At 53.4% G+C, this 14264-nt stretch overlaps 2 protein-coding genes across 2 annotated transcripts in view; both read left to right on the forward strand.

Annotated features, from left to right (window-relative positions):
* The window catches only part of LOC149995190 (sialic acid-binding Ig-like lectin 13), a 29346-nt gene that overhangs the window by 9405 nt on the left and 5677 nt on the right, over positions 1-14264 (forward strand). The window lies entirely within an intron of this gene.
* Positions 2812-7894, forward strand: LOC149995191 (sialic acid-binding Ig-like lectin 13). Its single transcript, XM_090260848.1, has 9 exons — positions 2812-2868; positions 2936-3319; positions 3526-3801; positions 4014-4058; positions 5211-5462; positions 5549-5839; positions 6141-6231; positions 6577-6637; positions 7437-7894. The coding sequence occupies exons 1-9, from the start codon at positions 2835-2837 to the stop codon at positions 7575-7577; spliced, it is 1575 nt and encodes a 524-aa protein (XP_090116974.1). The 5' UTR covers positions 2812-2834; the 3' UTR covers positions 7578-7894.

Genomic DNA, 14264 nt, shown 5'->3' on the forward strand with positions numbered 1-14264 from the left:
TTTAATGGCAGAAAAGACAGACAAAGAATAATTCAGTAGATTATATGGTATATTGATTGGGGATAAAGAGTCTTGAGAAAAACAAAGAAGGAAAGGCATATAGAAAATATCAAATAGATTATATTTCTCACTGTGTTGTGTGTGAACATAGTCATTAAGAAACCAACCTTTGAGTACGCACACATATACACACACGGTGCTTCACAGACACACGCACAATTCAGATATGCACATGCATACACAGAGACCACAGACACACATATACACACATACATACACATGTACAGAGATGCCCCACATTCACGTACACACACACCTGAAAACACACACACACAGAAACCTCAGACATAACACAGAAAAGAGACATGCACGTACCAGATACACACACACACCTCAGACACAAACGTAGAGACCATATACACACACATATACATGCACACAAATATATATGAACACATATACTTCAAATACACACACAGGCACAAACACCTGGCACAGAGACCAAAACACAGACACACAGAGACTCAGACACACAACTCAGGTATGCACACAAACACCCACAGACATACACACACACACACCTGACACACACCTAGACTCAGACACACACACACAAATACAGACGCACACACCACAAATGTGCACACCTTGTGAAGGACACACACGTACACACAACGGTCAGCAGCCACCTGGGCCCTGCACGGGAGCGTGGCCCTGGGAAGTCTCAGGCCTGGTTCTCAGGCCCTGCTCTGTGAACAGGGCTGACCTTGCCTCCCATACACCCTGCTCACCTTTCACATCCGGGCTCACCTGCCCCATCCTCCAGCCCCGCCCTCACTCCCCCTTGGGGCTCCCCCAGCCCTGCCCTCCCCACTGCATCGGCCCTGACCAGCCAGGCTGGGACTGTGGCTCTGCCCCCCACTCCTCCAGTCCCGCAGGGTCTGCCTCACCTCAGCCCAGCGCAGCCCCCAGAACACCCCGTTCAGCAGATGGGAGGCAGGTGCCCAGCGTCAGGTGCACCGATGGGCTCATCCAGCCGAGGGAGCAGCCTGAGCAGAGGCCGTGGGGATTGTCCTGTCCTGGGAGAGCAGGAGAAGCGAGGCCAGGCTGGGGTGACAGCGCTGCAGAGCACAGAGCCGGTGGCCGAGGACAGTGGAGGTCTCGGCCAGTGAGCACATCCTTCCCCCCTTCCCCTCCTCCCGTCCGCAGGTGGCCGCGACCCAAACACCAGCCACCGTGTGGGCTGTGTCCGCCGTGGACCGGGCCGGGCGCTCTGCGCACTTGACTTGCATGAACCTGCGCGTCTCCTCGGCAGCCCCACGGGCGCGCGCGCTCGGGCTGTCATAGCCAAGGGCCGCCGCCAGGGGGCTCACGCATCGGAAAGTCGTGTTCTCAGGACTCTGGAGGCTGGAAGCTCAGCATCAAGGTGTTGGTGGGACTGGTTCCTTCTGCGGCCTCTCTCCTTCCTCTGAAGACGGCCCTTCCCCTGCGGTCTCTTCTCTGTGGGCGCCTGCGTCCTCGTGTCTTCTTATAAGCACACCGGTCTCGTCGGATCACGGCCCAACCTAACGACCTCGTGCTACCTTCATCACCCTTAAAGACGCCGTCTCCTAAACCGGTCACATTTGGAAGCACTGGGCGTTAGGACATGAACATGTGAATTTTGGGGGGGACACCATTCAGTTCTCAACACCTTGTGAGCATTGGCACCCGACTAAGTACAGGGTGGTTATGCCCCTTCCCGAGGAAGCACCGTGAGCTGGAGCCTGGGGCTGTCTGGCTGCAGAGCCCCCGCCCCTGACCCCGCATCGCAGGGCTCCCACGAGGAAGCCGCAGGGCAGATCCGGCCACCAGGAGCCACCAGGAGCTTTTCCCCAAAGGCTGGGCTCAGAATGACCCCTGAGGGGTGGGCAGGGCCAGGCACCTGAGCTTACAGAGGAGTCTCCCACAGACGAGGGCTGAGAATCGTGATGCCTCCCTGTGACAGATGAGGAAACCGAGGCTTGGAGGGCAGGAGAGCCAGGCTCACCTGACTCCAAAACTGGACTTCCTCCTAATGTCTTCCTCTGAATCAACACCAGCGACGCCTGGGCCGGGGGGCTTAGAGCAAGCCAGGAAGCCCAGGATCTCCTGCGGGGTCAATGCTGGTGACGCCCTCGGTCTCCTGGTCCCACCTGCTCTGGCCATTCATACCTGGGAACTCACCGTCTCCTGCCCAGAGCAGCCAGGTTTCCTATAAGCTCCTGCCTGTGATCAACCCTCACACCCTGGACCACAGGCAGCTGGAATGGCCTGGGCCCCTCTGCCTCCTCCAACGGCATTAGGGACATTCTCAGGGACAGGGACTAAGCCGGCCACAGTCTCCCCTTGGACCCCACACGCCTGAGGGAGTAGGTGCTCTAACTGGTGGGCTGTGAGTTTATTCATTCGTTCATCCCCACCGGTCCACCTCGAGGACCTACATCAGATTTGCTGCCTTGCCGGTCCCCCAGCAGCCCCTCCTGAGTCCCGCACTCGAGGGACTGATCTTCTGCACCATACAGAAGCTGTGACTGGCCAGGCACTGCTTGCTTTCCTGTGCGGGCAGTAGTGCCCGAGGGACAAGAGAGGACAGGGAGCCAGAAGAAGGGGTCGGGTCCTCCTAAGCATGTGGGGCCCTCACCGGGACCCCATCTGGGAAGTGGAAGCGCTTGTTCTCCAAGGGCCAGGCCAGCTCCACCACATGGCCGCCCACTTCCTCCTCCGTGATCATCATCTTCCTCACTTCACTCTGGCTTCCTGTTGGGCTTCCTCTCAGTCCTGTGACACCGAGGTCACCGACACGTACCCCAAAGATGCTGCGGCTGCTGCTGGCCCTGCTGTGGGCAGGTGAGTGCCCGAGGGGAGATGCTGTGGGCTGGGGTGGCAGCTGCGGCTGACTCACCTTTTCCCACAGGGTCCCTGGCCCAGGATGACAGATTCCAGCTGCAAGTGCCGGAGTCCGTGACGGTGCAGGAGGGCCTCTGCGTCTCCGTGCCCTGCACTGTGTCCTACCCCCAGGACGGCTGGACCGACTCTACCCCAGCTCATGGCTACTGGTTCCGGGAAGGGGCCAATACAAACCAGGTTGCTCCAGTGGCCACGAACAACCCTGATCGTAAAGTGAAGGAGGAGACCCAGGGCCGATTCCTCCTCGTTGGGAGCCCCACAACCTTCAACTGCTCCCTGTTCATCAGAGACGCACAGAAAATGGATGCGGGGAGATACTTCTTTAGGATTGAGCGAGGGTCCTATGCGAGATATAATTACCTACAGAACAAGCTCTCTGTAAATGTGACAGGTAAGGAATGGGGCCAAGGAGAGGACGCATGGACGGGTCCTGAGGGCTCCCGGCTGGAAAGGAACCTCCTCCTTCTCATTCTGGGAAGGACTCAGGGGGACCAATGGGGACTGGACCCTATGGTGGCCTGCCACAGAGGCTGCTGTTAGGGGCACACTCAGGGACCCCACCTCCAGAACCTGGGTCTCTGTCTCTCTCCTCTGCAGATCTGACACCGACACCTGACATCCACATCCAGGGGACCCTAGAATCTGGCCACCCCAAGAACATTACCTGTACAATGTCATGGGCATGTCAGAGAGAGGCACCACTCATCGTCTCCTGGATTGGGGTCACGGACAGCTTAGTGGGTCCCAGGACCCCCAACACCTCCACGGTCACCTTCACCCCAGGGCCCCAGCACCACGGCACCAACCTCACCTGTCGAGTGACCTTGCGAGATGCTGGGATCGTGGAGAAGACCATCCAGCTCAACGTGTCCTGTGAGTGCCCGGTCAGGACACCGGGTCCCTCGGGCGGTGGGAGTTGGGGGCATAGGGCCTGGGATACCGGGTGCTGCCCTGCAAGCCGGAGCGGTGGAGGAAGGCAAGAGAACACTTGGTTTCACCCCCTTCCTGTGTTTAAGTTTTGGGTGGAAGGATCAACACCCGCCTCTCTGCTGCTGAAAAGGGAACAATTATGTCTCCCTGTGCAGATGCACTCCGGAACCTGACCATCAGCGTGTCCAGAGAAGGCAGAGGTAGGGTGCAATCTCTCCGGTCCGGGAGGTGGAGAAGGTGGGGTCTGTCTCCCTGTGCCCTTGAGAGCAGAGCTGGGGTTTCAGGGCTCAGCTCGGAGACAGACTGAGGCCAGCTGAGAGGCCTTACTCCTCAGCCTACAAACTGGCCTCCCCTACCCCGACCTTCCCACAAGAAACCACGTGACATTCAATAGTTGATTAGTTTCAGGGGTACAGCATGGAGGGTAGACATTTTTAGAACTTACAACTTGATCCCCTCGATAAATCTGGTCACCACCCGGCACCATCCACAGTTATTACAATATTATAACTGCCAATGTGTAATATTACTTTTAAAATCTCCCTTGATTTCTCCTAGTAGTAGCCTCATGTCAACAGCACCTCCAAAAATAATGGCCACTCACTCAGGCCTCACAGGACTGCTTGCTTCCCATGCAGCCGGCCAGGCGAGACCACACCCCAGTTGTAGCTGCTCTCTGTTCCTTCCTCCCACAAGGCCCCTCCATGCCAGCACCCTCCCCTGGCCAGCTCCTCCCCCACCACGTTCTCATGTTCTGCTTAAGCCTCACCTCTTCCAGGAAGCCCTCCCTGCCTGACAGTCTCACTGAATTCCTGTCCTCAGGGCTCCCTCAACCCAATGAACACCCCATCACAAAACACGTCTTCTGGCTCTGTGAGCACCTGCTTTGGGGTGTCTCGTCCATGAGACTGTGAGCTCTCGGTCACAGCTGAATTAGACAGGTCTTAGGGAATCGCTATGGACAGGCAAAAATGACAAGGCTTGTACAGAAAACTCCGGTATCCGCACGGGCAGTGTTGGCCAAGGCAGGAGGAATGGGGACCAGGGAGTTCAGACAAATGCTCGGACGCCTCCTGGAGAGGCTGTAGTGTCTGCTCTTAGCCCCGTCCCTTTGGGTCTGAGCCCACACAGAATATGCCCATCAGATTATGGAAGAGAAGAAACTGTTCTATGTAATGTAAGAAGGGAGGAGGGGAGGAGAGAGAGACAGACTCATGTAGACCAAGAGAGAGAGGTTGACAGACAGAGAGCCCGGGCGGTGCAGGGAGAGCTAGAGCTGCAGAGGGACAGACGTACAGATGGGGGAGCAGGGGCGCCTCGGAGCTGGGGCCTAACTCTGTCTGTCTTGCCAGGACCTGAACTTCTGCCCAACGGCTCATCTCTCCGAGCCCAGGAGGGCCAGGGGCTGCGCCTTGTCTGTAAGCCCGACAGCAACCCCCCCAGCAGAGTAAGGTGGACCCGGGGGAGCCTGGACCTGAGCCCCTCGGAGCCTGGGGTCCTGCAGCTGCCGCGGGTGGAACTGGGGGACCATGGGGAATACGTCTGCCGAGCTCAGCAGCATCGGGGGGCCTCCCTGGAAGCCTCCCTGACCCTCCTTGTGAAAGGTGAGTTGGAACACACCTGGGGCAGGACCCTCGGGTCCTGGGGAGGAGGGAGGCTCCTCCGATTCCTCTCCTGTTTCTCCCCGCAGACCCCCCACAGCTGCTGGGCCCCGCCTGCTCCTGGGAGGGCAAGAGTCTGCGCTGCAACTGCTCCTCCCAAGCCCAGCCGGGCCCCTCGCTGCGCTGGCGGCTGGGGGAGCGGCTGCTGGAGGGAAACCACAGCGACGCCTCCCACGCCCACACGGTCACCTTCCATTCAGCGGGGCCCTGGGCCAACACCTCCCTGACCCTCAGCGGGGACCTTAGCTCCAGCCTCAGGCTCGCGTGTGAGGCCCAGAATGCCCACGGGGAACGAACAGTGACTGTCCTGTTACTTCCAGGTCAGGGGACGTGAGGGGCGGTGCTCAGGGAAGGGGGCGCACACGCCTGGGTCCTAGAAGACACGGAGTGGGAGAGACAGAGGCCTGACTTGGGGCAAAGGCAGAATGGAGTCCAGGCCCCTGAGCCGTTTGGCTGGGGAGGGGGCTGGGGCCCTGGAGGCTGCAATCATATGAAGGGGTGGGGGGCAGAGGCGTCCTGGATGGAATGGGCACACTCGTCGGCATGGATCCCAGAACGTGGGGTGCTCAGGAGCCTGCCTAGGGAAACAGGAGCTCACCCCAGGGTATCTCATGTCTGCAGGGAGACCAGGATACATGACAGGTGTGATTCAGGGGGCCATCAGGGGAGCTGGTGTCACAGCCCTGCTCGCTGTCTGCCTCATCCTCATCATGTGAGTGAGGGGCAGCCCCAGTCTGGGCGAACGCTCAGGAGGCGATCGTGGTGTGTGTGGGCGGGGACCCAAAGAATCTCACAAATTGAAAGTCCAGAGCCCTGACACGTGATAAACCCAGGAAAAGGACAAGGTGAGTCGGCATCAGGAAGTTAGCCTCCTGACCTCTTGGCTAGGTGTTGAGTGTGTTCCCAACATCTGGTTCCCGCTGTCTGGGAGGAGGGACGTATGTTCCCATCACAGCCCCCGCAGCCAGACAGCAGCCCCCGTGTCCTGCCCCAGTAAGGCCTTCCCGGCTCCCAGCTGCCAGCCAGCTGGGCTGAAAGGCCCCGTCTCTCTCCTCAGAGTGAGGACCTACAGGAAGAAATGGGCAGAGAAGGCAGAGAGCCAGAAAGACATCTCCCAGGTGAGTGTCATGGGCAGAGTTCCATCCAGTGTCCCTGTGGTGAAAAACTGAGTTCCTCATCTCAGCTCCAAACGTGGTCCTTCCCTGGATTCCCAGCACAGTCTCTCAGATCTGAGGACTGTCTTCTCCTCCGTCCCCCATAGCGAGTAATTGAACAAGTCCTGTCCCAATTCCCTTGTAGCAAAGCTTTTCTCCACTTGTTCCTTTCCAGTTGGGCTCTCACTGTCTCTCTGGGGTCACTGACTCCATCTCTCGTCCCCTAAACACTCCCTAAACAGCAGCGTGCTCCCCAACCTTTAGATCAGCAAGTCCAAGGGAAATACGCACAACATACGTACCTTAAAACTTTCCAGTAGTGGCAATAAAAAGAAGCAGAAAGGGTCTTGGCTGGTTTGCTCAGTGGATGGAGCTCCAGCCTGCAAACCAAAGGGGCGCTGGTTCAATTCCCAGTCAGGGCACGTGCCTGGGATGCGGGTCAGGTCCCAGTTGGGGGGGGTGTGTGAGAGGCAACCACACATCAATGTTTCTCTCCCTCTCTTAAAAAAAAAAATAGTAGAAAGAAACAGGAGATCAGCTTTTCTACCACAAGGATAACAGTTATATTCATGGAGAGATGTCATAAGGATTCAGTGAGATGAGTAATAAGAAGCTATTATGAGGGAGGGAGAGAGTGAGTTAGTGAATGAACCTCAGGAAATGGGTGTGAAAATCGATAAATGGATAAGACCCCTTCATGCCCCAACTTCCCCTCTCCTGATGCCAAAGGCTGTCTCTGATACCCTCCTCTCGTCCCACTCAGTGTCACCTGAACAAATCCTCCTCCAGCCACCTGCCCCCAGCAGTGGCCGCCCCCACATCAGAGGATGAGCTCCTTTATGCTGCGCTCAACCCTCAGACGGAGGAGGCCGCCACATACTCTGAGATCAAGATCCAGAAATGATGACGCACCCCTGCCCGCAGGAGCTGGCTGGAGCCCAGAAAAGGCATCTTTGAAAAGAAAGGTGTGTCAGGGACCGATTCTTAAACAGTTCACAGCCCTCTGAGCGGAAGGTCATGAATGGAAACATGAAGTTCCTTGGAGTGGCTGATGTCACAGGGATTCCTGGGTTCAAAGCCAGGCTCAGTGACTTACTGAGGGTGTTATATCAAGCAAGTCACGTTACCGCTGTGTGTCTCAGGTTCCTCCCCTGTAACATGGGGGACAATTTGATTAGGTACACTGTTAAGTGAGAAAACATGAACCATTGGCGCTAAATATATTGTTCTGTATTGACTTTACCTCAGCAGGGAAAGAGCTGTCAGGTTTGGTTCTACCACTACCTTCTATCTACTTGATTATGTTGAAGAACATGTATTATTATCATTTTGGGGGGAGGGGAACATTTTAAAATATTTTAATAGAAATAGTTTAAAATATTTCTATTTATAAATGAAACCCTTTGGCAGGAGAAGATATTTCCCGATGTGTGTACCTAACAAAGGACTTACCCAGAGTTTGTCAAGACTATATAAAGATCTTCCAAAAATCAATGAGAAAAAGAGGCAAACAACCCAATAAGGGCCACTAAGCACATAGAGAGGTGGCAGACTTCCGTAACTGTCAGGGAAATGCAAATAAAACTTGCAATGCTATACCACTCTGGTGAAAATAATAATAAAAAATTTTAAGAATATCATGTGTTGAGAACATTGCAGTCAGTGAAAACAGCCAGTCACGAAAAGACAAATACTGTCTCTTTGGGGTCACTGACTCATCTCTCGTCCCCCAAGAGCCCCCAAACAGCTATTATGCTCCCCACCATTTAGATCAGCGAGTTCAACAGAAATACGATACAAAAAATGTACATAGCTTAAAAGTTTTTAGTAGTGGTATTAAAAGGGGCAGGGAAGGTCTTGGCTGGTCTGGCTCAGTGGGTTGAGCACTGGCTTGTGAAGTAAAGGGTCACGGGTTTGATTCCCACTCAGGGCACATGTCTGGGTTGTGGGCCAGGTCCCTGGTTGGGGGCGTGTGAGAGGCAACCACACATTAATGATTCTCTCCCTGTCTTCCCCTCTCTCTGAAAACAAATAAATAAAGTCTTTTTAAAAAATAGTTAAGAGAGTAAATTTTATATTACATATGCTTTATATCAATAATTGTTTTTTAAAGACAATCAAGTGTTGGTTAGGATGTGGAGCAACTGGAATTCTGAGACACTGCTGGTGGGAAGGAGAATCGGGCCACCACTTGGAAAACACTGAGCACAGGACCCAGCATTTCCCCCCCACGGGGGCGTCCCCAACAGAAATACGTGCAAATGCCCATGAAACCTATACAAGGATGTCCCCAGCAGCACTTCTCGTGATGGCTGAACAATGGAACCTCCCCAAATTCCCAACAACAGGTCAATATATGGCAGATTATTTATGCAACGGAAAAAGCAAAGAACAACTCCGCACAATGTATGTGAATCCTGCAAACATTATGTTGAGTAAGAGCCCAGACACAATGAGTATGTACTATGTGATACCATCGATATGAGGTTCAGAAACAGATAAACTAATCTTTGGTATCAGAAATCTGGATACTGCTCACCCTCAGGGGGAAGGGACTGGAAGGGGTTAGTGGGGGCTTTCTAGGGGTTCTGATAAGGATCTGTTTCTTGATCTAGGCACTGATTGCTCATATGTACTCACTCTATGAGATATTTTATTTACTTACTTCTATCCTCACCTGAAGATCTGCTTACTGATTTTTAGAGAGGAAGGGAGAAAGAGAGAGAGAGAGAGAGAGAGAGAGAGAGAGAGAGAGAGAGAGAGAGAGAGAGAGAGAGAGAACCATCGATATGAGTCAGAAACACCAATCAGTTGCCTCCCATACAACAAGACTGAACCTGCAACCCAGGTATGTGCCCTAATTGGGGATCAAACCTGCAACATTTAGGTGCGCCAGGTGATGCACCAACAAAACAGAGCCACCCAGTCAGGACTCTATTAAACATATTTTGGTAAAATACTTGTGATTTGTGCTCTTTTAGAGAGAAACGCTACTGTTTTTTTATTACTCTTTTTGGGCATTTACAGGTGTCTCCATTTTGCCCCATTGCTCTCCCTGCCCCTCCCCAGCCCCCACAGTCAGTCCCCACCCTGTTGGCCATGCCCTTGGGTCCTGTATACAGTTCCTTGATTAGGCCCTTCCCCTTCTTTCTCTCCTTATCCCTCCCCACCACCACTCTGGTCACTGTCAGTCTGTTCCTTCTTTCCATGCCTCTGATTCTAATTTGCTCATTTGTTTGTTTAGCCCGTTGTATTTCCCCTTTCTTTAAAAAAATCATTTAAACTCTTCAAGTCTTCTGGCCAGGATGGAGGCGTAGACAGACATGTTGTGTGTCCCTCCACAATTAAGAAGGAATACAACTACCTCAAAACTAAAAACAACCGGAAGTTTCAGAAAATGAAAGTGCATGGAAGTCCAGCAAACAAAGATATAAAGAAAAAATACTCATCCAGAATGGCAGGAAGGGTGGAGCCGGGGCAGAGAAAATTCAGTGTGGTGGCGGCGGCAGCGGTGGCAGAGGCGGGCCAGCAGAAAGCACAGTCACACATTTTAAAAAGTCAGGAGGGACACCTGCGGGGCGTTCCCAGCTCCTCACCAGAATTTGCAGCTCATGGTCCCAGCACCAGAGAAAATCAAGCCTCATTGCTTCTGACTGTGCAGACCAGTGGGGGTCTGGGCGGAGGCAGGAACTCCCAGTCTCTCAGAAGAGTCCCCTTGTTTAAAGGGTCCCCATGGTCCTAGAATGTCTGCAGACGCACCCACTCTGGGAATGAAGGCCAGGGCAGCAGCTAGAGGGGCACCAATCTGGTGTGGAAATGGGAGAAGTGCCTGGAACAGGGGTGAGTGCTGAGCAAGTGGCATTGTTCCTTCTTGGACCTCTACCCCACATACAGTGCCACAACAGTGGTTAAATGGATCACCCTGTACTGACGAATCCCTAAGGCTCCGCCCCTTACAACATAACAGGTGGAACAGCTCTACCTAAGACAGAAACAAACAAACACAGGAGCCTGTCAGAATGAGGAGAAAGAAGTATGGCCCAAAAGGGGGAACAGATCAAGGTTCCAGTGGGAGAACTAAGCGACGAGGAGGTAGCCAACCTAACAGATGAGGAGCCAGACAACCTAACAGACGCAGTATTGAAAACACTGGTGATAAAGATGCTCACAGGCTTGACAGATATGCTTGAGTATGGCAAGCGCATAAGAGAAGAAGTGAAGGCTATGCTAAGTGAAATGAAGGAAAATCCACACAAAACCCATGGTGAAGGGAAGGAAACCGGTGTTCAAATCAATGATTTGGAACAAATGGAAGAAAAAAAACAATCAACCAGAGCAGAATGAGGAAGCAAGAATTGAAAAAGAGGAGGAAAACTTCCCAAATTTTGCAAAGGAGACGGACATACAGGCCCGGGAAGCACAGAGGGTCCCAGGCGAGCTGGACCCAGAGGGGACCACACCAGAACACATCATGATTGAGATGCCAAAGGTGAAAGACAAAGACAGAGTCCTGGGAGCAACAAGGGAGAGGCGGAGAGATGCCTACAGGGGGTGCCTATAGGACTATCAAGCTGATTTCTCAGAGGACACCTTGCAGGCAGGAAGGGACAGGCAAGCAGTATTCAATGCGATGAAACGCAACCTGCAACCAGGACTACTCTATCCAGCAAAACTATCATTTGAAATGGAAGGGCAGATGAAGTGCTTCCCAGACAAGGTGAAACTAAAGGAATTCATCATCATCAGGCCATTATTATATGAAATGTCAAAGGGACTTACTTAAGAAAAAGAAGATCAAAACTAGGAACACTAAAATGACAACAGACTCGCAACTATCAACAACTGAATCTAAAAGATAAAACCAAAATTCAACTAAACAAACAAGAAAAGGAACAGAATCATAGGTATGGAGATTATTTGGAGGGTTTTCAGCTGGGAGGGGAGAAGGGGGGATATAGTGCAGGGACTAAGAAGCATTATTGGTTGGTACAAAATAGACAGGGGGAGTTGAGAATAATATAGGAAAGAGTGAAGCCAAAGACCTTATATGCACAACCCATGGACATGAACTAAGTGTGGTGGGATTGCTGGAGGTAAGGGGGGTACTGGGCAAAGGGGAGCAAAGGGGAAAAATTGGAACTACTGTAACAACATAATCAATAAAATATACTTTTAAAATATCTTTAAAAAATAAAAAGAATGCACACTTCCCATTGCAGGCAGCCAGTAATCTCATCTTAGTCTATTCTAAATTTCCTTACAATTATGAAAGCAAATGTTTATTGATCACCTCATATCTGCCAAGCATGTTTCTAAGCATGTGGACTCAGCAGGAAGAACTACAAGACCCTTACATTTTAATGGCAGAAAAGACAGACAAAGAATAATTCGGTAGATTATATGTCATATTGATTGGGGATAAGGAGTCTGGAGAAAAACAAAGCAGGAAAGGCATATAGAAAATATGGACTGGATTATATTCTTCATTGTGTTGTGTGTGCATGTAGTCGTTAAGAAACTGACCTTTGAGTACTCACACATATACACACGCAGTGCTTCACAGACACACACACCATTCAGATATGCACATGCATACACAAAGGGATCACAGACACACATATACACACATACACACACATGTACAGAGATCCCCCACACTCATGTGCACACACACCTGAAAACACACACAGATACATCAGACATACACACAGAAGAGAGACATATATGTACCAGACACACACATACACACACCTCAGACACATACATAGAGACCATACACACACATATACATGCACACAAAGATATATGGACACATACATACTTCAAATACACACACAGACACAAACACGTGGCACAGACGAAAACACAGACACACAGGGATTCAGACACACAGACACACAACTCAGGTGCGCACACAAAGACTCACAGACATACACACAGACACACCTGACACACACCTAGACTAAAACACACACACACATGCACACATAGACGCATACACTGCAAATGTGCACACCTTTGTGAAGGACACATACGTACACACAACAGGCAGCAGCCACCTGGGTCCTCGCACGGGAGCGTGGCCCTGGGAAGTCTCAGGCCTGGTTTTCAGGTCCTGCTCTGTGAACGGGGCTGACCTTGCCTCCCATACACCCTGCTCACCTTTCACGTCCCAGCTCACCGGCCCCATCCTCCAGTCCCGCCCTCACTCCCCTTGGGGCTCCCCCAGCCCCGCCCTCCCCACTGCATGGGCCCTGACCAGCCAGGCTGGGACTGTGGCTCTGCCCCCAACTCCTCCAGTCCCGCAGGGTCTGCCTCACCTCAGCCCAGCGCAGCCCCCAGAACACCCCGCTCAGCAGGTGGGAGGCAGGTGCCCAGCGTCAGGTGCACCGATGGGCTCATCCAGCCCAGGGAGCAGCCTGAGCAGAGGCCCTGGGGCTTGTCCTGTCCTGGGAGAGCAGGAGAAGCGAGGCCAGGCTGGGGTGACAGCCCTGCAGAACGAAGAGCCGGTGGCTGAAGAGCGTGGAGGTCTCGGCCAGTGAGCACGTCCTTCCCCCCTTCCCCTCCTCCCATCCGCAGAGGGGCCGCGTCCCGCAGACCAGCCACCGTGTGGGCTGTGTCCGCGGTGGGCCGGGCCGGGCGCTCTGCGCACTTGACTTGCATGAACCTGCCCGTCTCCTCGGCAGCCCCACGGGCGCGCGCGCTCGGGCTGTCATAGCCAAGGGCCGCCGCCAGGGGGCTCACGCATCGGAAAGTCGTGTTCTCAGGACTCTGGAGGCTGGAAGTTCAGCATCAAGGTGTTGGTGGGACTGGTTTCTTCTTCGGCCTCTCTCCTTCCTCTGAAGACGGCCCTTCCCCTGCGGTCTCTTCTCTGTGGGCGCCTGCGTCCTCGTGTCTTCTTATAAGCACACCAGTCCCGTCGGATCACGGCCCACCCTAACGACCTCGTGCTACCTTCATCACCCTTAAAAAATGCCGTCTCGTAAACCGGTCACATTTGGAAGTACTGGGGGTTAGGACATGAACATATGAATTTTGGGGGTGACACCATTCAGTTCTCAACACCTTGTGAGCATTGGCACCCGACTAAGTCCAGGGTGGTTACGCCCCTTCCCGAGGCAGCACCGTGAGCTGGAGCCTGGGGCTGTCTGGCTGCAGAGCGCGGGTCCCCGACCCCGTATCGGAGGCCTCCTACGAGGAAGCCGCATGGCAGAGCGGCCACCAGGAGCCATCAGGAGCTTTTCCCCAAGGGCTGGGTTCAGAATGACCCCTGAGGAGTGGTCAGGGCCAGGCACCTGAGCTGACAGAGGATTCTCCCATAGATGAGGGTTGAGAGTCATGATGCCTCCGTGTGACAGATGAGGAAACCGAGGCTTGGAAGGCAGAAGAGCCAGGCTCACCTGACTCCAAAGCTGGACTTCCTCCAACATCTTGCTCTGAAACAACACCAGCAATGCCTGGGCCGGGGAGCTTAGAGCAAGCCAGGAAGCCCAGGATCTCCTGCGGGGTCACATGCTGGTGACACCCTCAGACTCCTGGTCCCACCTGCTCTGGCCATTCATACCTGGGAACTCACCGTCTCCTGCCCAGA

This window comes from Furipterus horrens, unplaced genomic scaffold (assembly GCF_987537825.1).
Source record: "Furipterus horrens unplaced genomic scaffold, mFurHor1.1.pri manual_scaffold_13, whole genome shotgun sequence".
In the NCBI taxonomy this organism is placed as follows: Eukaryota; Metazoa; Chordata; class Mammalia; order Chiroptera; family Furipteridae; genus Furipterus; species Furipterus horrens.